The sequence below is a fragment of the Eulemur rufifrons genome, chromosome 18, assembly GCF_041146395.1.
Source record: "Eulemur rufifrons isolate Redbay chromosome 18, OSU_ERuf_1, whole genome shotgun sequence".
Taxonomy (NCBI): Eukaryota; Metazoa; Chordata; class Mammalia; order Primates; family Lemuridae; genus Eulemur; species Eulemur rufifrons.
Window position 1 is genome coordinate 38,282,061 of NC_091000.1, and position 19,909 is coordinate 38,301,969.

The following is a 19,909-nucleotide window of genomic DNA, read 5'->3' on the forward strand; positions in this document are numbered from 1 at the left end:
GCCCCAGCTCCCATCCAAACCAGAGGCAAATCCCCCCTCTGCCCATCTTCCTCCTGTGGCTTAGGAGCTGGTTCTTAGAGTGAAGTCTCAAGGTAAACACGTTCAAACAGGTTCATTAGCATGGCCAAATCTGGACATTAAAAGAAAAGCAGTCTTGTTTATACTGTAGGATGCACTTCATGATGATGGAAGCTTGCTTCGTGGGAGTATGAAGTTGTCTGACTGTATCTGTTAATAATTTGCAGGGAGTGCGTTCCGAGGAGTCCAGACTGGGCACCCTCCAATTCCATTTGCAGCCTTTGGAAATGAAAAGGGTTGGCGTAGTTTTCACGCCTGCTGACTATGGAAAAGTTACCTCACTCATACTAATCCGGTAGGTGTGTCCCTGTCACGGAGTCTGTTTCTTTCTTGCTGACTTGACCGTCTAAATTTCTCTTCCTGGAGAATACAGAATCTCTTTAGCTAATAGTTGACGTTCACTTCTGACTCAGGTCTTGGCGATGGGGCTGCCTTGCAGAGCCGTAAGAGGGGGTAGCTGAGAAGAAGGGCTGCAGAAGGCTCCTCCCTTAATCTCCAGGCCTCAGTCTCCTCCCTCCTCCAGCGGGGAGTGGGTGCCACGTTTCCCAGAGGGTGGTACATTTCACTCCGTGTCCCGTCCGGTGCTGTCACCCAAGGCAGAACACACGTGGGTCTGCTCTGTCCTTAGCGTAGAAAAATAATTGAAACACTACTGTCGACATTTCCTGTCTGCAGTATTTAAATGAACCTGCATCACTCTCATCTCTTTCGTGCTTCTGGAATTCTCTGTAGCCCCGAAGGACAGTGGAAAAAGTACTTGTTTGAGCCCATTGGCTCTTTTCTTCCTTTTCTTTCTTTTCAATGGTAGTTATTGCTAACTGATTTGAGCAGCTCAATGTGTTTCATTTAAAAAATTTTTTCATCTTTAGGTAGTTTGTATTGAGAGTCTCCTTTTAAAAATTCACAGTAAATACAGGTCTATGTTGAAGCTCTCTGCATTGGTGAGAAGTCTAACACAAATTTAATTTTTAATAAATGACATTTTAGTTTTTTTTTAAATAGTACCTGATCAACTGGCAAAATAGTTCTTATTCAGAACTTTAATATGTAAGAGTCTGTTCTGCAAATGAATGCTACTAAGGAGAAAATATGTTAAAGTTCTTAAGAGAGTTTGTTCTCCTAAGCATTTTAACTACAAATTCCTAACGCTCTGCTGACTTAACATGTTTCATTTTAAACCTATTCTTCCTTGAAGAACTAAGGTCATAGGAAGTGCAGAGATAAACTTTACCTTATCCCAGGTTGAACTATCCCAGACCTGAAAGGAAAGTTTAAATTTTTTATAGAAGTTAATTTAATTTTGGTAGTTTCCATTTTGTAAATAATATCACTCATCTAATGCTCTATCACTGAAAGGCTTTTAAATGGTTAAATAAAGGCTTTTTTAATCCTTTAGGTAAAGGTGTAAAGATATTTCTTATATTTTGCATAACTATGTAAAAGTAGAATGAATTATCTCTCTGCTTCTACAGTATTTATGTTGTGACAACTAGCTTTTGGTCCAGAATGCATCATTTAAAAATCATTTTCTCGCTGGGCGCAGTAGCTCACGCCTTTAACCTTAGCACTTTGGGAGGCTGAGGTGGGAGGATTACTTGAGACCAGAAGTTTGAGACCAGCCTGAGCAAGAGCGAGACCCCATCTCTACAAAAAATAGAAAAATTAGCCAAGCATGGTGGCACATGCTTGTAGTCCCAGCTACTCCGGAGGCTGACGCAGGAAGATCACCTGAATCGAGGAGAATGAGGTTGTAGTGAGCCATGCTGATGCCACTGCACTGTAGCCCGGACAGCAGAGTGAGACCCTGTCTCAACTAACTAACTAATAACTAAATAACTAAATAAAATTTTCACTTAGCCTGTTTGTCCTAGAAATCATGATTTTAATTAAAAGGCACACGTTAGTCTGAATTACTGTTTGACTAATAAGAATCTTACTAGATATAAGTTAGTTGTAGGGTGGTATTCTAAATTATTGTTTCAAGGAAAATGGTAGAATTTTATTTCTAGAATCATCCCTAAAGCAGACTTTCTTACCACAAGTACTACGAAAACTCCTAATTTATCCTGTAAACAGTTTTCATCATTTTGTCTAAATTTGTTAGTGGTTTTCTGGGTCCTCTAGTTTATTTCTTCAGCTTTTCTGTCTTGGATGTCTGTCCACCACTGGTGCGTGGTTATTAGACAAACACATGGGTTTACATTTGTGGCGGTGGATGGAGAGTGAGCACGATCACTCACACGTCAGCTCGCTTTGATTCTTCTGCACTGGGCAGCCTCCATTGCCTGCGGACACCCCTTATTCTGTGCCATGGCAGGAGATGCCACACTATTTACATTGATCTTTTTTTAAAAACTTTAAAAATAGTTCTGCTAGCTGAGAATATTTCAATTCACGTGCACTGTATCGTGACTCTGTGGTAATGCCTTTTTCTTTGTCTCCTTTCACGATAGGAATAACTTGACCGTTCTCGACATGATTGCCGTGGAAGGGCTTGGAGCGAGAGAGTTACTGAAAGTGGGTGGGAGACTTCCGGGTGCGGGCGGCTCCCTGCGATTTAAGGTGCCCGAGTCCACGCTGATGGACTGCCGTCGACGTGAGTTCACACGGGTGGCGCTCCGACGGGGAAGGCTTGGCATTAAAGCCAAGGGCAAAAGGCTTCTAGAAGGAGATTCTTCTAAAAATTTACAGTAAATTCATTGTATTGATGCAAATAATTAAGTCAGGCCGACATTTGAGCAGATACAGGCTGGTACCCCTGGATTAGAACTTTAGATATTTAATTCAACTTAGATAATAGATGGAGAAGGAAAAAAGAAAGTGTAATCGTAGTGTGAAATATTTAAGATAAATATATTAATCAGTTAATTTGGCTGTCAGTTACCTTAATCATAGAAAATCACACTAAAATGGTGAATGGAAAGAAGACTAAATGTGCACTACCTAGTAGAACTTTTTGTGATGATGAAAACATTCTATATCTGTGTCATCCAATGCAGTATCTGTGAGTCATATGTGGTTAAGTAGCCTTTAAAATAGCTAGTGTGACTGATGAATTCAATTCTTAAATTTATTTAATTTTAATCAGTTTAAGTTTAAATGGCCACATATGGCTAATGGTACTAGACAATGAAAATTTAGAAATATGTTGAGATGTTGCACTAGAAGATTTCTAAATTATGCATGTATTTGAATTAAATGCCTTTAAATCACCTATATTAGTTTCAACAGCTTCCTCAGGAATTAAAACAGAAATCAAACAATAGATGTAAAATGTTTTTGGTAAATTCTGTCTCATTTTCTTATTATTTTTTAATTTTATGAAAACACTGAAAACATCAGTATGTTTTCTACAGAGGAAACTAATTGGTGAAACTATTGGATAATTTGTAGAGCTGTTTTAGTGCCTGATTGGAATTTTTTTGTTTCAGAAAATGCTAAATGAGCACTGAGTTTGAAAAGATTTGGTAATAGTTTTGCATTCAAAATTCTTCAGGGTATTCATTTTTCCATTCATTCATTTGGTAATTTAGAGTTGACTTCAAATGATAGAATTAAGGAGTAATATAAAAATATAGAACCAGATAAAATATTAGTCCTTATATGGAATAGATTATGGGTTATAAATTTATAGGGATATTTAAAAATTGTCATAACTCTTCTCTTTTCGAACTCTCAGTATAAAATGTGCTGTCCTTTGCAAGGATTTAATTACTTTTTTTTAATATAGTGGGTGTGTGAACTGTGTTTCTAGTAGCTGTGATGACTTTACACAGAAGTACATGTTCTTAACTGGTACTTGGTTAAATATGAGTGAGAATCTCAGGGACACAGAGCATTTGGTGGTCAGTGGTGAGGCCAAACTCTTTGGCTTCTGAGAAAAATAAACTTTTAACCTTAACTTTCAATAAGTAAAGGACCAAAGAAGAGATTCTGATCACTTTTGGTACCTAGGCAGAGCATTTAACTTAAGAAAAATCTCGGCCGGGCGCGGTGGCTCACGCCTGTAATCCTAGCACTCTGGGAGGCCGAGGCGGGTGGATCGCTCGAGGTCAGGAGTTCGAGACCAGCCTGAGCAAGAGTGAGACCCCGTCTCTACTAAAAAATAGAAAGAAATTATATGGACAACTAAAATATATATATACAAAAAAATTAGCCGGGCATGGTGGCTCATGCCTGTAGTCCCAGCTACTCGGGAGGCTGAGGCAGTAGGATCGCTTAAGCCCAGGAGTTTGAGGTTGCTGTGAGCTAGGCTGACGCCACGGCACTCACTCTAGCCCGGGCAACAGAGTGAGACTCTGTCTCAAAAAAAAAAAAAAAAAAAACTTAAGAAAAATCTCGAGTACTTAAGTATCTCTGTTGTATCCTGGTTATATAACAGCATTTATGATTGTTCTAGAAATTAGATAGAAATTGTACTTTGAGCTTATGTGGAATTTTTTCCCCATTTTAATAATGTAGATCATGGTTTGGTTGATTCAATAAATATTGACTCAATAAATTATTTAAAATAAATTTTACAGTGCATGTATAGTAAATACCACTTCTTGTCCTCATTAGAACCAAAAGACAGCAAGCAAATGTTGTCTATTACAAAGAGCTTTAAAGTTGAGAATATTGGACCTCTTCCTATAACTGTGTCATCTCTGAAAATTAATGGGTATAATTGCCAAGGTTATGGATTTGAAGTGTTAGACTGTCATCAGTTTTCCCTGGACCCAAACACATCCCGTGACATCAGCATCGTGTAAGCATTGGGCTTAACTTCATTTCAGTTTCGTGAAGCATTTAATAATGTGCGGTGGGAGGGGATCTTTTTCCATTGGTAAGACATCTTAAGTTGTAAAAGTATTTGTAGAAGTAAAAAATTGTGTTGGCATTATAATTATTTTGCTTTGTGTGACTAAAATTAAAACAATTAAAAGTTCATGAAGATGAATCTTTCGTTGCCAGGTTTACTCCAGACTTCACCTCTTCCTGGGTCATTCGTGATCTAACTCTTGTCACTGCTGCAGACCTAGAATTTCGCTTCACTCTCAACGTGACCCTCCCTCATCACCTGTTGCCCTTATGTGCAAATGTGGTGCCAGGACCCAGCTGGGAGGAGTCATTTTGGAGGCTCACAGTCTTTTTTGTCAGGTAAACCACCTCCTCCACTATTCTTCTCTGAGCAGAGAAGTCATCCAGGCGAGTTGCATGAAAATACATAAGTTGCCCGAGTGTGGTCAAAGCATATGAATTGAATGGAATTTTTATTGCATTGAGAACTTTGACATGCATGAAGTAGACAAGGTAGTAACTGGTAAGCTTTAAGGTGATTGGACTCATTGTAAGAGAGTCATAAGACTAGGAGAATAGTAGACAGTCATGCTTCATATATAGTATATTCATTGGCAGTCTTGGTGGAAGACAGGAATGTTATTATTAGCCTGGTGCAATGACAATTTGAGATTAGAAGGCTAGAATGACACTTTTTGAGTGTTTTTTTTTTTTTTCTTTTTTAAGGAGATAGTATCTTGTTCTGTCACCCAGACTGGAGTGTGGTGGTGATATCATAGCTCACTGCAGCCTTGAATTCCTGTGCTCAAGTGAGGCCATCCTCCTACCTCAGCCTCCCAAATACCAAGTAGCTAGGACTATAGGTGTGTGCCACCGTGCGCAGCTAATTTTTAAAACTTTTTGGTAGAGATGGGGTCTTGCTATGTTGCTCAGGCTGCTCCTGAACTCCTGGCATCAAGTGATCCTCTTGCCTGGCCTCCTAAAGTGCTGGGATTACAGGAGTGAGCCACTGCGCCCAGCCTTGAGTGACTTTATAAAAATAGAATTATAATGTCCAACTCATAAATATGCACATTTGGGTGGTATTTTTTTTATTTTTAAGGAACTTCAAAAATTATGTCATAAATCTTGGGGAATTTTAATACTGTATCTTTAGATGTTTCTCATCAATCATTCGTCACTCTTCTATAATAAAACTAGTCTTTGAAATTCCAGCAGAACCATGCAGTAATGAACCTCATTGCTTCCTTCCTCAGTTTGTCTCTGTTGGGTGTGATTTTAATAGCCTTCCAACAAGCACAGTACATTCTCATGGAATTCATGAAAACAAGACAGAGGCAAAACTCTAGCTCCTCATCACAGCAAAATAGTGGTCCAATGGATGTAATCAGCTCCCACTCTCACAAGTAAGAATCCGTGTGTGTGTGTGTGTGTGTGTGTGTGTGTATGTGTGTTCTCACCTTTGATATTACTCATTTCTGATTTTATTTTAAGGTAATCCAAATTTTGATTCCAAATTTGTTTTCATAAATTTTTTTTAAGTGGTTGTGTGAACAGCTGCCCCATGTATTATAAGATAGTCTCTGTGTAAGGACTCAGTTTATTGGTGTCCTCCCTGGCAGAAAACTCCAGGAGCTTTAGGAGAAGGGAAGGGAGAACTCCTTAGTACACACAATACTGACTGCTGTCTCTTCCCCGTGGATGTAGAAACGAAGCAGAGTTTGATTTGGTTTGCCTTCATGCTAAATATTTTTCTTCTTAAATTCAGAAGCAATTGCAAGAACTTTCTCGATACGTATGGCCCCCCTGATAAAGGCAGAGGGAAAGGCTGCCTTCCCGTGAACACTCCCCAGAGCAGGATCCAGAATGCTGCCAAGAGAAGCCCAGCCACCTACGGTCATTCTCAGAAGAAGCACAAGTGCTCAGTGTATTACAGTAAACATAAACCCAGCACCTCCGCGGCCAGCAGCTCCAACACTACTACTGAGGAGAAGCAGACTTCGACCCTGGGGAGCCCCCTGTCTGCTGCTAAAGAGGACGTTTGCACTGACATCATGGGGGAGAACTGGATCAGCCTCAAATATGCCAGTGGCGTGAATGTCAACCTGCAGAAGAATTTAACCCTTCCCAAAAACTTACTGAACAAAGAAGAAAACACACTGAAAAACACAGTTGTTCTTCATAATCCTTCTTCAGAGTGTAACGTGAAGGAGGGAATACAGACATGTATGTTTCCTAAGGAAACTGACATTAAAACTTCAGGGAGCACAGCTGAGCTCAAGGAACGGGAGCTCTGTCCACTGAAGACCTCTAAGAAACTACCTGAAAATCATTTGCCGAGAAACTCACCTCATTACCACCAGTCAGACTTGCCAGAAATTTCCAAGAAAAATAATGGTAATCTTTCCACCCTCCTTGATGCTGCTTCTCTCCCATGTGTCCCCAGTCTGTTTTTAATGGAGTTTGTTCTCGCCTGTGGCCTTTAGTTTTAATTGTGGGTGTTGAGTTTCTTAGTTCATGCACAGTTTTTTTAGCAAAGGTATAAATGTTGATGTACGACTTGTAAAATGAAAAGTTTAAGACAAGGCACCCAGGAAGTTTGATTTTTAGTACATACGTTTAGAGGAATGTGAATGTCATATTTTATTTTGGGGAGGATATGGGCACCTTTTTCTAATTATTTTTATCTTGAGTTTTCAGACTATTTGCAAAAATCAGCCCATGAAATGATTCTGACCAAACAAAACTTCACCAACTTTCTGCCACCGTCTCATGTTGCCTGGCCCTGGTTCTTCTCTAGTTGTATTCCTTAGTTAAAAGAAGACACATGTTCTCATGTGGCAAATATCGTTAAGGAAAATGCAAGCAAAAGTAGACTAGGAAGACTGTCTACATAAATTGGCATTATACTTTCATAAGTCTCTTTGGCCTCTGGCTTAAGGGCCTGTGCTTATTTATATTATTTTTCTTTTGTCCATCCTATTTTAATTAAATGCACATTACTGAACCTATTAGAAGTCCGATTTTTGACATTTTTTAATCTGGAAAAATTCAGTTGCTTTAATCTTATTTGAAACATCTAAATATAAATAATTTTGTGTTTTTCACTTCTTGATATTGTGGAGAAGGTACAGAAATACTATGGATTGACTAATGAGCTTTATGCATTTGGTAAAAAACCCAAACTGAATTTTAAACGTTCCGTAAAAGGACATTGCTAACTTACAATGAGAGTCGGAGTCCTCTGAGTGGACTGTGGTTTGGGCAGCTGCACGTGCATTCTTGGTGCACCTGGTGCCAGCCTGTTTGTGCCATTTCCCCTGGCAGCAGTGTGCACGCTCGAAGTGGACTCAGGTCTGCAGGGCTGACACTGTGCCCTGTGTCTCCTCCACATGGCATGTGAGTATGTCCCCTGGAGAATGCAGTTAACCAGATCTTCAAATCAAACCATGGCACGCCACGTCTGCGGGCTTTTTGTGGTGGGGTGGTTGGGTGCCTATTCTGTTTCTGTTCCAGACACTCTGTGGGGTCAAGACTACAAAATGCTTATAAAAGGGTAAGATGATAGAGTGAGTCCTGGCTGGGCTTTGTCCTTGTTCTGTGAGTCTTGCAGCCTGAGCACAGCCTTTGACATAGGCTGACTTTACGCGCCTTGAAATAAGAGTTGTTTGAGGGACTCATCCCTCCTGAAGTGCTATTTCTGTGATCCATTGTGTCCATCAGCTAAATGTGCCTGCGCAGTGCAGTGCTTGTGGCATTGTGGGTGGATGGATGGAGGGAACTTCTGCCACGTCATGGGATGTTGAAGTGGTTGGAACATAGAGGCAGGAGCCAGATGTGGAGTATCAGAGTGGGCCAGAGGACACTTGAATTGTGCTTCAAGATTGAGCTAAGATTACCGTGTAATAACACTTTCATAAATATGAGTAAATTCGATATGGGAGTCCATAAGCATATGGTTTGCCTACATCATTGTAGATGGTAAACCTGCTCACAATCTTTCCTTCCTGTGCACATTACTAGTATGTTTATAATGTTTTAAATGGAGACAAATCTTTCACTGTAAGACTTCTTTTAAACTGCTTTTTGATTGGATCAGCAACATGTTAAGTGATATCAGGATGTTTGTTGATCAGATCAAATAACACTTTGGCTTTCCAACATGGTCAGACCAGCAGATTCAAAGGGGCTTACAGTCCTGTACTTTTTATAGACTGCAGCAGGGGATTCCTCCCAGGGAAGTCATTCACTGACATGTGTTTTGTTCTGTTTTGTGTTTACAACACTCTTCTAGGAAAATTATCCAAGTGGTTCAAAGGTGTATAAATTGCCTGCCACCCATTTACAATTTTAAACTTGTAAAGAATTGAAAATATTAAAAATAAGAAAGGACTGAGAAATCTAGGAGAAGATAATTGTAGTTCAAAGGTAGGATTCAAAGTTTCCTAGTGATATATTAAGGGTTTTGGGTTCTTTGGTCAAATTTCAAAGGAAAGCATTGCAGGAACGGGGCAGATGGCTAACAGATCTATAGAAAGGACACTCAAGAATGAGAAAACTATGTATACAAGAACCTTATGAGTTTCACTTCCAACTTTGAGAATTCATTCTTTTTTAATTGTGGAAAGTATTTTGCTTTGTGCAAACCGTTGTTCTTGCCATCATAAGATCCTTTCTGGAATCTGAAGGAAACAGCTTCAGGCTTGTGAGCTGAGCTTAGCGCTCCTGATAGTTGAGGATCCTGAATTCTTGTCACTTTGTTTACTGTGTGGCCCAGCAGAATTGGGAACTTCCACTCACTCAGTTGAAACCAGATAATGGGCTTGCCACATTTCAGCCATTTCTCCCAAAGTATACAGATGCTCTGTAGAAACAATTTTAGTGCGAAGATTGCCTTTAATAGGAACCCAGCAGAGCTCCTGGAGGCACCTGAAGAATGGTGCCTTCTCCTGTTCTGAGGCTTTTTTTTGCCTCCCGGGTGCAGCTTATTGTGTGCGAGGAAAATGTTCCAGGGTATATTTCTCTGACTATATTCTTCTTGTTGTCGAGAAACACAGACTATTTTCTGAATAACAGAAAATATGCCTTGTCCCTCTCCCACCCCTTTCCCGCTGCCGCCTTCTCAGGGGTCTGTAGTAAATCATAAATTACAATTTCTGTTAGAAATGAAATCTGTCGACAGATTCTTCAGGGCTCTGTTTTCCCACACTTGTTTTTTGGCATCAACCTGTCACACAACTATGAAACAGCTAGATTTTTCAAACATTTGTTACATGTTCCAGAATCTCTTGATCCTCTGACAAGGGTAGGGCTTTATTTGTAAATGTAAGCAATCTTTTGAAATATATCTCTTTTTAAACATTTGTAACTGTGTTAATTGTCTGATCAATATAATACAGACTTAGAGTTATGGCTTAAGACAGGCTGTGGTTGGCCTCAGCACTACCAAAGAGAAATAGCAAATTATTTCTCTGCTTTCTACCTATAATAAAGTAAAGGATAATAGACTTTTCAATTTAATACTACCCTAAGCCTCGAACTTAACAATACCTGAACGTTTTCACTGAATTAGATACCCCAGCTTTCTGAAACTACTAGTATTTGCAGAAATTAAAAAAAATGTTCTCATTTACTTACACATACTAATAATTTTAAATGAAGATCTAATGGTTTACTCAAAATATACTGGATAATTACAGGTGAGACGGTACAACTTGAGGCAGAAGCTGGCAAGTTCACTCTTCTTTGTTCTTCCATTTGTTTTTGTTTTCTGTTTTAACCACCTTTTGGAGGAAAAAGCCATACATATTTAATGTGTACACCTTGATGAGTTTGGGAACACGTATACACTCGTGAGACCATTGCCATTGTGAAGGCTGTAAACATACTTGTCACCTCTCAGCGTTTTCTCCTGTCCCCTCTGTTACTGTTTCTTCCACTTGTTTTTGATTTTTAACTGTGTCACAAACACTCTGAGGTCATGGGAAAGTTGCTTGCTTAATAGGATGACATGAGTTGGCTCCATTTTTTAAAGGAAGTAAATTAAATACTCAGTATTTCCATATACTTGAATATTTTCATGTAAGAATTTCTGAAAGAATCACTGAAAAACTTGTTGCTAACATTCTTTTTATTATTATCCTGATTCTTAGCCCCAAAGAAGGCATTACTAATTTTCTAAAAGTCTGTGCTTTACTACTTTTTTGGGGTGGTTTTGTATTGGCTATTAAATTTGGATCCTTTCTAAGAAAATTTGATGACTCATACTTTCAGTGCTGTATTCTTGGGCTGAAGAAAACGGAAGGAAATCTATTTTCTGACGAATTAGGATGCTAGGAAAGCAATGGCATCTGTTTTTTGAGGACAGTGTCTGTATTCTGTTTCATTTTTATGGCTTCCAGAATCCTAAGCGATAATCCTTATTCATGATTTCTTCTTCTGTTATGAACCCTGTCAGCCTTGCTTTGGCTGTTTGCTTTACTCATTCATAGTGTTTGGTGTTTTCCTTTGTGGATGTTTAACATCCAGTTTGTGTTGTAGAAGGAATTACATTTCAAAGGCGTTATCTCTGCTAAAGAATGACTTTTAATTTTGACAGCTTATGACATGGGGGGTAATGACGACTCTACAGGGCTGCTGTTAGATGCTCTTAGTTGAGGAATGTGCCCGTTTGAAGGGTATCTGAAAGCCGAGTCCCCACAGTCCTCTAAATAAGGCAGCTCTAAACCCGTCGGGCAGGTGGCCGACTGTCCTGTAGGGACGGGAATTCCTTAGTTGCCTTTGATTCAGATTCTTTGCTGACTCTACTGTTAAAGTTATTCCTGGATATTAAAGGAAGCAGTTGATAGTGATCAGATATTTCTCTGGATACGACTTTGACCATTGCATTTTTAAGTCTGTTTCATCACAGCCAAAGGCATTCACACATCCCATAATATTTTATGTAATGAGTCTAGCAAAAACCTTTAATTTTCTGTATTCATCTTAGGACATTTGGCGAATATTACCTTAAATTAATTTTGCGATAGGGCCTCTTTTTCTGCAAGTATAAGACGTAACATGCCGAGTTGTACTTACACCATAAAAGCCCGTGTTACTTTACAAGGTATGGGCCATGCCTCGCCCAGCAGTTTTCTAGTTACATAATATTTATATCATTTTCTGTTAACAGAATGAAAGTACGTTTACCTTGTGTTATTTGGAAAATTTATGTCTCCTGTTCTGAGTGAGTTTAGTTTGTAGCTTTGGAATTTCAGAATCAGAGGGGGCTTGACTGTCCCGTTCGTTTAGTGGGTGGGGACTTGCCCTGCCCGAGCCCCCCGCAGGGCTGCAGCGGAGCCTCTGTCTGGCCAGCTGTCCGTCCCACCGGAGCCTGCAGCCTCCTTTGCTAGGAAATACTTGCACTGTGGTCGTCTAAACTTTCTCAGATTTCAAAGGTATTGTGAAGGATTCTCAGTTAAAGAAAAAAGGAGAAGGTATTGAAATACTTTCTGTTCCAAGTTAGAAAACCGAGGCCGGTTACTGTGGGGTTGAAGTTGATTTGCCTTTATCGTGAGGTAAGAGATAGAAGTACGGTTATGAAATCACTTGGAAGAAAAATGGAAAAAACGTGTTCTCAGAAAAGGTTTCCTACCAGCATCCACCTCTGCCATGTGACTCCTTGACTGTTCCTCCTGCAGCACGTGGGCGCGGTCCCCGGGCACTGTCCCCTGGCGCAGGGCGGGCGTTTGCTGTTGGGGGAGGGCCTGCCCCGAAGTTGTTCATGTGTCCTTTGGTGGGATGCTTTGCGTCTGTGTCTGTTCTGTTCTCATCTTTGTAACCATCAAGCAGGGTAGGCAAGGAAGGCGGGGCTTTGCTCATTTCATAAATAAGGAGGCTACGGCACAGGCAGCTTAAGAGACTGACTTTGATCGTAAAACGAATTAGTGGCTGAGTCATGACCAAAACCCAAGTCCTTATCCCTCTCTCCCCCTGCCCTAACTTAAAAAAACAAATGTGATAAAATATACATAACATAAAATTTACCATATTAACTATTTTTAATTATAAAGGTCAGTGGTATTAAGTACTTTCACATTGTTGTGCAACCACCACCACTATCCATTTCCAGAACTTTTGCGTCATCCCTAACAGTAGCCCTGCACCTATCAAACAATAAACACCCCGTGACCCGCTTCCCTTAACCCCTAGTAACCACTGTTCTGCTTTCTGTCTCTGTGAATTTGACCTAAGTCCCTCATAGGTGGAATGATAAAGCATTTGTCCTTTTGTGTCTGGCTTCTTTCCCTTAGCATAATGTCTTCAAGGTTCATCCATGTTTTGCATGTGTCAGAATGTCATTCCTTTTTTAACCATTTTAACTGTACAGTAGTGTTAAATATTTCACATTGTTATCCAGTGAATCAGGCTGAATGATATTCCATTGTATGTATATACCACATTTTGTTTATCCATCCATCCATCAGTGGACATCTGGATTTTGTCCAAATTTTGGTTAACATGAATAATGATGCAATGAGTATTGGTGTACTCCTCCCATGTTTTTTCCTTGATCTCTTTTTTTTTTTTTTTGGAGACAGAATCTCACTCTGTCTCCCCGGGTAGAGTGCAGTGGTGTCATCGTAGCTCACAGCAACCTCACACTCCTGGGCTCAAGCGATCCTCCTGCCTCAGCCTCCTGAGTAGCTGGGACTACAGGCGCGTGCCACCACACCCAGCTAATCTTTCTATGTTTAGTAAAGACAGGATCTTGCCCTTGCTCAGGCTGGTTTTGAACTTCTGAGCTTAAGCAGTCCTCTCATCTCAGCCTCCCAGAGTGCTAGCCAGGATTACAGGTGTGAGCCACCACTCCTGGCCCTTGACGTCTTTTAAAGATTACTCGTAGAACTGTTAATTTAAATGTATTTTCACCTGTAAACAAAATAAATTTCTAGAGCGTCAGGGATGTCAAAAACAATCCTTAAGTTTAAATCTCATTAAATCAAATGAGATGTTTGGCGTAAGAGAGAAGTTTAATAACTATGGGGAATATGAATGGCAATTTTTAGCTAGAAATTGAATTGTTTTTGTTTGTTCAAGGGAATAACCAGCAAGTGCCTGCCAAGAATGAAGTAGATAATTGTGAAACTTTGAAAAAGGTTGATGCAAAATCTTCAGAAAAGAAGATTCACAAAGCATCTAAAGAAGACATTTGTTCTGAGAAGCAGGACATACCTTCAGTGGAGGTTTGTATTCCTTTTCTTCTTGCCTAGGAAAAAGAACACAACCCATTTTTAGGGCTTAAGAATGCAAATAATCTGTGTAATAAGTGAACCTGTATATTTCATACTTTCACTGCATTTGAATCCATACTGATAACCAATGAGTTTGATGTCTTTGTTCAGAAAGTTTTATCTTCTATTAATAATTCTGTAGGTGATGCTGTAATAACTTTTAGAGAAACCAGATAGTTTTTTACTCTCAAGAGAAACTATTCCTAAGCAAATGGGTTAACTCCTAGGGAACGATGGCAGAGTAGAACCAGATCATATGTTCCTTCTACCCAGTTGTCACCCGGCATCTATATCTCAGGCATACTCCTGCTGAGTTGGAATACTCTCTGTCTGTTTTTGTCCTCGTATCTATCATGGTCTTCTCGCTAAAAGATCAAAAAGGTATTCATGATATAATAGTAGAAAATTTTCCTGATCTGAGGGAAGAACTAAATTTGCAGATCAAAGGGGAACACCGTACACCAGGAAAAATTGATATGTAATAATGGGCATCGGCACATGCTAGTTAAATTAATTGAATTTTAGATATAAAGAGTTGTGCAGACAAAAGGAGGAAAGTCAAGAAATACAAACTTAAGCTTGCCTCAGATTTCTCCATAGGAACATCTTGTGCCAAAAAATAGTGGAACAATATCATTGAGAGAATGGAAATGTGAATAGAGAATAATTGTGTCCTCTCAAGTTGACATGCAGGTACAAAGGCAACAGGCAGACATCCTTGAACACAAATGAACTCATGAGGCTTACTTGAAAAATCAAGTTAATGAAATTTAGCTAACCAAGATAGGAGTAACAATAAGGACTCAAGATTGCAGAAGGCATAAAGATCTGTTGTTGAGATTTCAATCCATTTTATATCCAGAACTAAGGTGAAACAGTTGGCAGATAAAACTTCAGAAGAGATTGCAAATATTAAAACTTTAACAAAGTAAAAATAGTAACATAATGTGCGAAAAACAGGAGGTGGGATTTAGAAGTAGGTGAAAATAAGTTTTGATTTTAGTCTTTCTTGGTAGAGAGACAATACTATGTAAAAGTGAAACATGTAATTTAAAAGAATTAAAATTTAAGAAAATATTTTTTATAGTCTTTTTCCTAACCTTAGATCCTTAAGGAGTTAATATATCACATGTAAAAAAACCAATGCTTTGAAAACTGGCAGTTCCGTTGGTTCTACTTTATTTTTCTTCTGTTAAATTCATATCAAATTGAGCCTTAAATTTTTATTTAAAAATTATATATAGTCCCAGCGTTATAAATTATTCCCATTATCTGTCCTGTCATCATTACATGCGTGTAGGCTCATAGAAAAATATTTAAAAATAAGTTTGTGAAATAATCAGTGGGAGAACAATTATTTCTGAGTGGTAGAAATCATTTTGTATGATTTCTTTTTCCTTTCTTTATGTTGCTCCATTTTGCTTAAACTTCATAACAAACATGGAGTTTTTGTTTAAATACAATGGAAGTGATACAAAACAAGTATGTGACAGGTATTCCAAACTAGGAATTTGTGGTCGGTTGAGAAAGGCAAGTTATTTCTGTGTAATTGAGCACCAAAATTAATATACAGTAAGGGGATGTCGGAGATTGAAAAGTCAACTTAGGCTGCAGTGGTCGTGGGAAGCTCCTGGAGGGGGTGGAAACTTGTGCAGGTGGCTGTGGAAAGGCAGAGAGGGAGGGTGGGCAGCAGGCACCCTGAGCCCCCCAGGGTGGAGGCACCATTGAGGCATCATTGGGAGCAGGCAGGAGTCATCTGATTGAGAAGAAGCCACCTGGTGGGAAGTACTGGGAGGGAAGGGCAGGATCCTACCAGACTGGGAAGGCCCTTGAATGCTGATTAAAAGTTCAGACTTTATTCATTGGCTCTCAGTGGGAAACACAAATGGCAAGGTAGGTGAGCGTAAGCAATAGGAAGGTGGTGGCGCCCGTAGAGAACTGGAGAAACGTTGCCTGCTAAGGAATTGCAGAATCAAAATTTTTCAAAGCGCATTTGTCTAAACAAAAAATTGTTCTGGAGGATTTGGCCTGAGGGTTGCAGTTTGGGGACCTTGCTGCAAATCTTGGAGAGCTATTGAAGGTTCCTGAATTGGGCAGGGGATGGGGGATAGGAGGGGAGGGTTGGAGGGTGGGTAATAAATTGGAAACAACATGTAGGCTGTGATCTTGAAGGTGATAATTAGATATTTTTCAGTTCAGTTTCACAAAGACTGGCAGGATGGATGCCTGCTGCATAGAACCAATTTAGTAAATGCTTGAATGAATGTGAGAATGATCCATTTTTGGAAGATTAGCCTGAGTGTATGGAGACTGAGTTGGAGAAAGAAGAAATGGGTACCAGGTCTGTTCTAACAAGGATGCTGCTACTCTGGCAGGAGGTATGATATAATCAAGGCCTTCTTTGGGCAGGAGCCAGGGGTATAGGATAGGAAGAGTAGATGAGAGACATTTTAGAAGAAAAACCATCAGGACTTCTTAGCACTAAATTGCATAAGGGAGAGAAGTCATCTTTTTTTTTTTTTTTTTTTTTTTTGAGACAGAGTCTCACTCTGTTGCCCAGGCTAGAGTGAGTGCCAAGAAGTCATCTTTTTTTACATAGCCATTTGCAAAAGATAGCTTAGCTCCAAGGTTCAAAGCCTAGGTGATTAGAAGTTGGGGAATTCTGATGTATGTGACAAGCTCATTTTTATATCTGTCAAAGCAATGTTGTGTTGCAGTTAAGAGCATGGACTTTACAGCCAGGCTTTTTGGGTTCCAATCCAGCATATCACTTACTCATCCTGTAACACTGGGCAAGTTACTTAAAACGCAGTCTCCTCCTCCTGCAAAATGAGGACGGTAATAGTACACCTGCCTCATAGGGATGTGAGGATTAAATGGGTTAATGTGAGAATTGCTTTAGAATGGCAGTGCTTACTAAGTACTGACAACTAGTAAGTCCCAAAGAGTGACAGTTAGGACGATCATTACCAGTAGAGAGGGGTGGCTGGACTTTGAAGTGATACATGCGGTAGACAGCAGGAGATAGACAATTAGAGTGTCCATGACGAGTCAGGCCTGAAACTTGAGATTTGGGAGTTATCCCTGTGGCGGTTAGACGTGGGTTCTCGGAGGTGTACGCAGAGGGAAGACCAGGGGCCTGGGCGTGACCCTGAGCTGGTGTGGAGCAGTGCTGACATGCTGAGGGTGCAGGTATAGCAGATGTACAAAATACTAGGCCCACAGGTGAGGCTAGGACACGCTTCCAAGAGCAGAAATAAAGTCGGTGAGTTTGAGTAATGAATGAAGTTAGGAGTTGAACCTGACATCCTTTTGATATGGGCTGTGGAGACTGAGCCGTTGCCCTGCAATGAAATGCTGAGATGCTCCAACTCCACAGACACACAGCCTTGAGTGCTGGGAAGAGGGGCTGAAATGGATTACCCCAAGGTCCCCTCTGCCCAAGGTGGCCCTGAGGGGCATTGGTGCTGCCACTGGCTCCTGTCTACTGCCTGTGTGGGCACCATTCCAGACTCTGCTCCGAGCCCCGAAGTCTTCCCTGGCTCTCCGTGCCAGGCTTAGTTGGGCCTCTAGTGATGGCAGTTTTCTTAATTTATTCAAGTTATTTTCTTCTCTGTGTGTCCTTATCATTAGATCTTTGAGGGCATGGGCCTTGCCTTTTACCTCTATTGCTAGAGCTCAGACAGTTCTTATACTCGGTCCCAATAGTTATATATATAAGGTGCTCCTTTCTTGTCTGGTCTGTGACCTTGGAGGACAGACATCTGCACCTGAGGTGGCAGCCATTTCCACGGGAAGCATGCCTGTCCCAGGGTTTGGAGGACTCAGGCAGAGCCCTGTGGCCCACAGTTGTCACCAGCCTAGTCAACCAAGGTGGATTTTTTGGTGCAGATTTTGGGGGCTGTGGTTTGTCATTTCTTTGCTGTCTCTGTGACTCAATCCCTCTTTTGTAGAACTGTTCTTTAAAATCCCATGAGTGTACTTTGCATTTCATTGTTCGTTTGGGGAAAGTCGTTCTCAATAAGCACATTCCCAAGTACAGTGCTCAGTGTTTATTTTTCTTGCACATTCTTAGGGCCCAACTTTGCAGCTTAGAAAATTGTATAAATCTGTCTATATGTACACGGGGAACATTCCTCCAGATTTATTGGCAAGGAAGGTTGAAGCCCAGGTTTGGAATCCACAAACTAAATTTTAGCCCTAGCTTTTTATTTTCTTTTAAGCAGATTTTTCTTCTTCAGAAGAGTAATTCATGATTATTATAAAAACATAAAGAAGAGGAGGGGGGAAAGCTTTGTTTTCAGTGGTTACATAACATTTCATCATTTAGCTGTGCCATAATTTAAATCATTCTCCTGCAGTTGGACTTTAAGGTTGTTTCCAACTTTTTACTTTCTTAAATAACTCTATGATGAACAATTTTGTTCATAGCTCTTGCCTATATACCTGATATATCCCTGTTATAGATGTTGAGAAATAGAATTAAAGGGTATCAACTGTTTAAGGTTGCTCATGTGTGCTGCCAGCTTGCTTTCCACAGAGTTGGTACCTATTTACATTCACCTGCGTGGTATCTGCGAGCGCTGACTTCATCCTCCTCCCCAGCATCTGTTGTTTGCAAAATCTTGGTCAGTGTGATAGGTGAACAATTATGTTTTGTTTTTTATTTCAGTTTACATTTACTAGGGAAAGGTGAACACTTTCCTTCATTTCAGTTTTTGTAAAATTCTGAAAAACACAAAAAAGTAAAACTCCCCACCCAAAATCCTGCCACTGAAAAGAAAGTCCACAAATTAAGAAGTAAATGTCTCACTCAGTTCTTCCTCCACTGCTCAGAGGCAGACAGTGTTAGCAGGGTCCTGCTTCCTCAGCTGTTTCCTACTGTTTGTAGGCATAAACATGCATCGTAAACACATTTGTGTTTTCTGAAACAAAAATGGAAAAATTATATAGAAGCTAGTATCATTTGCCTTTCCTGAAAACATTATTTTACAGGGTGTCCCAAAAGTCACCATACATAGGGAAAATGGAAATTGTAGCTAAATATACCTGTATTTACAAAATATTCATTACAAAATTTGGTAAAGTGATCCTCCTGCCTCAGCCTCCCGAGTAGCTGGGACTACAGGTGAGCGACACCGGCCACCATGCCCAGCTAATATTTCTATTTTTAGTAGAGACGGGGTCTCCCTCTTGCTCAGGCTGGTCTTGAACTCCTGAGCTCAAGCAATCCTCCCGCCTCGGCCTCTCAGAGTGCTAGGATTACAGGTGTGAGCCATCTCACCCAGGCTATATTTCTTCTGTGAACTTGCTTTTTATGTCCTTTGCCAATTTTTGAATGTCATTGTTTTCTTATTTTCTGTGAGAGCACTTTATATGTTAGCGGTATTAAGTCTTTGTCTATCAGATACTGTGCATCAAGAGTTTTTTCCTAGTTCACCCTTTCTTACTTTTCTTTCCTTTTACTTATGTACAGTGGCTTTAAGAATGCCCTTGTGCAGTCAGTCTGTGATTTCTCTTTGATTTCTTCCTTTGCTTTTATTAAAGCTTAGGGAATCTTTCTTTACCATCAGTTAAATCATCACCTCGTCAGGGAGATCGGCAAACTTAACTAGTCCAAACAGTTCAATAGTTAGGATGATGATGATGATGATGATGATTACTAGGTCTCATATAAACTGCCTACTAGGTGCCAGGTGATTTAATCCTTACAATAATCCTTTGAGGAAGACTCAGGAAACTGAGGCAAAGAGGCTAAGTAACTTGCCCAAGATCACCCA

The 19,909-nt window shown here is 40.1% G+C and overlaps 1 protein-coding gene across 2 annotated transcripts in view; it reads left to right on the forward strand.

The window, feature by feature from the left end:
• TMEM131L (transmembrane 131 like) overlaps window positions 1-19,909 on the forward strand; it is a 156,006-nt gene that overhangs the window by 116,692 nt on the left and 19,405 nt on the right. For both annotated transcript variants that reach the window (XM_069493662.1, XM_069493663.1), the window contains exons 20-26: window positions 246-373; window positions 2,532-2,674; window positions 4,639-4,825; window positions 5,032-5,217; window positions 6,114-6,263; window positions 6,626-7,254; window positions 13,936-14,081. In XM_069493662.1, the coding sequence (XP_069349763.1) occupies window positions 246-373; window positions 2,532-2,674; window positions 4,639-4,825; window positions 5,032-5,217; window positions 6,114-6,263; window positions 6,626-7,254; window positions 13,936-14,081 (1,569 nt within the window). The remainder of the gene's footprint in view (window positions 1-245; window positions 374-2,531; window positions 2,675-4,638; window positions 4,826-5,031; window positions 5,218-6,113; window positions 6,264-6,625; window positions 7,255-13,935; window positions 14,082-19,909) is intronic.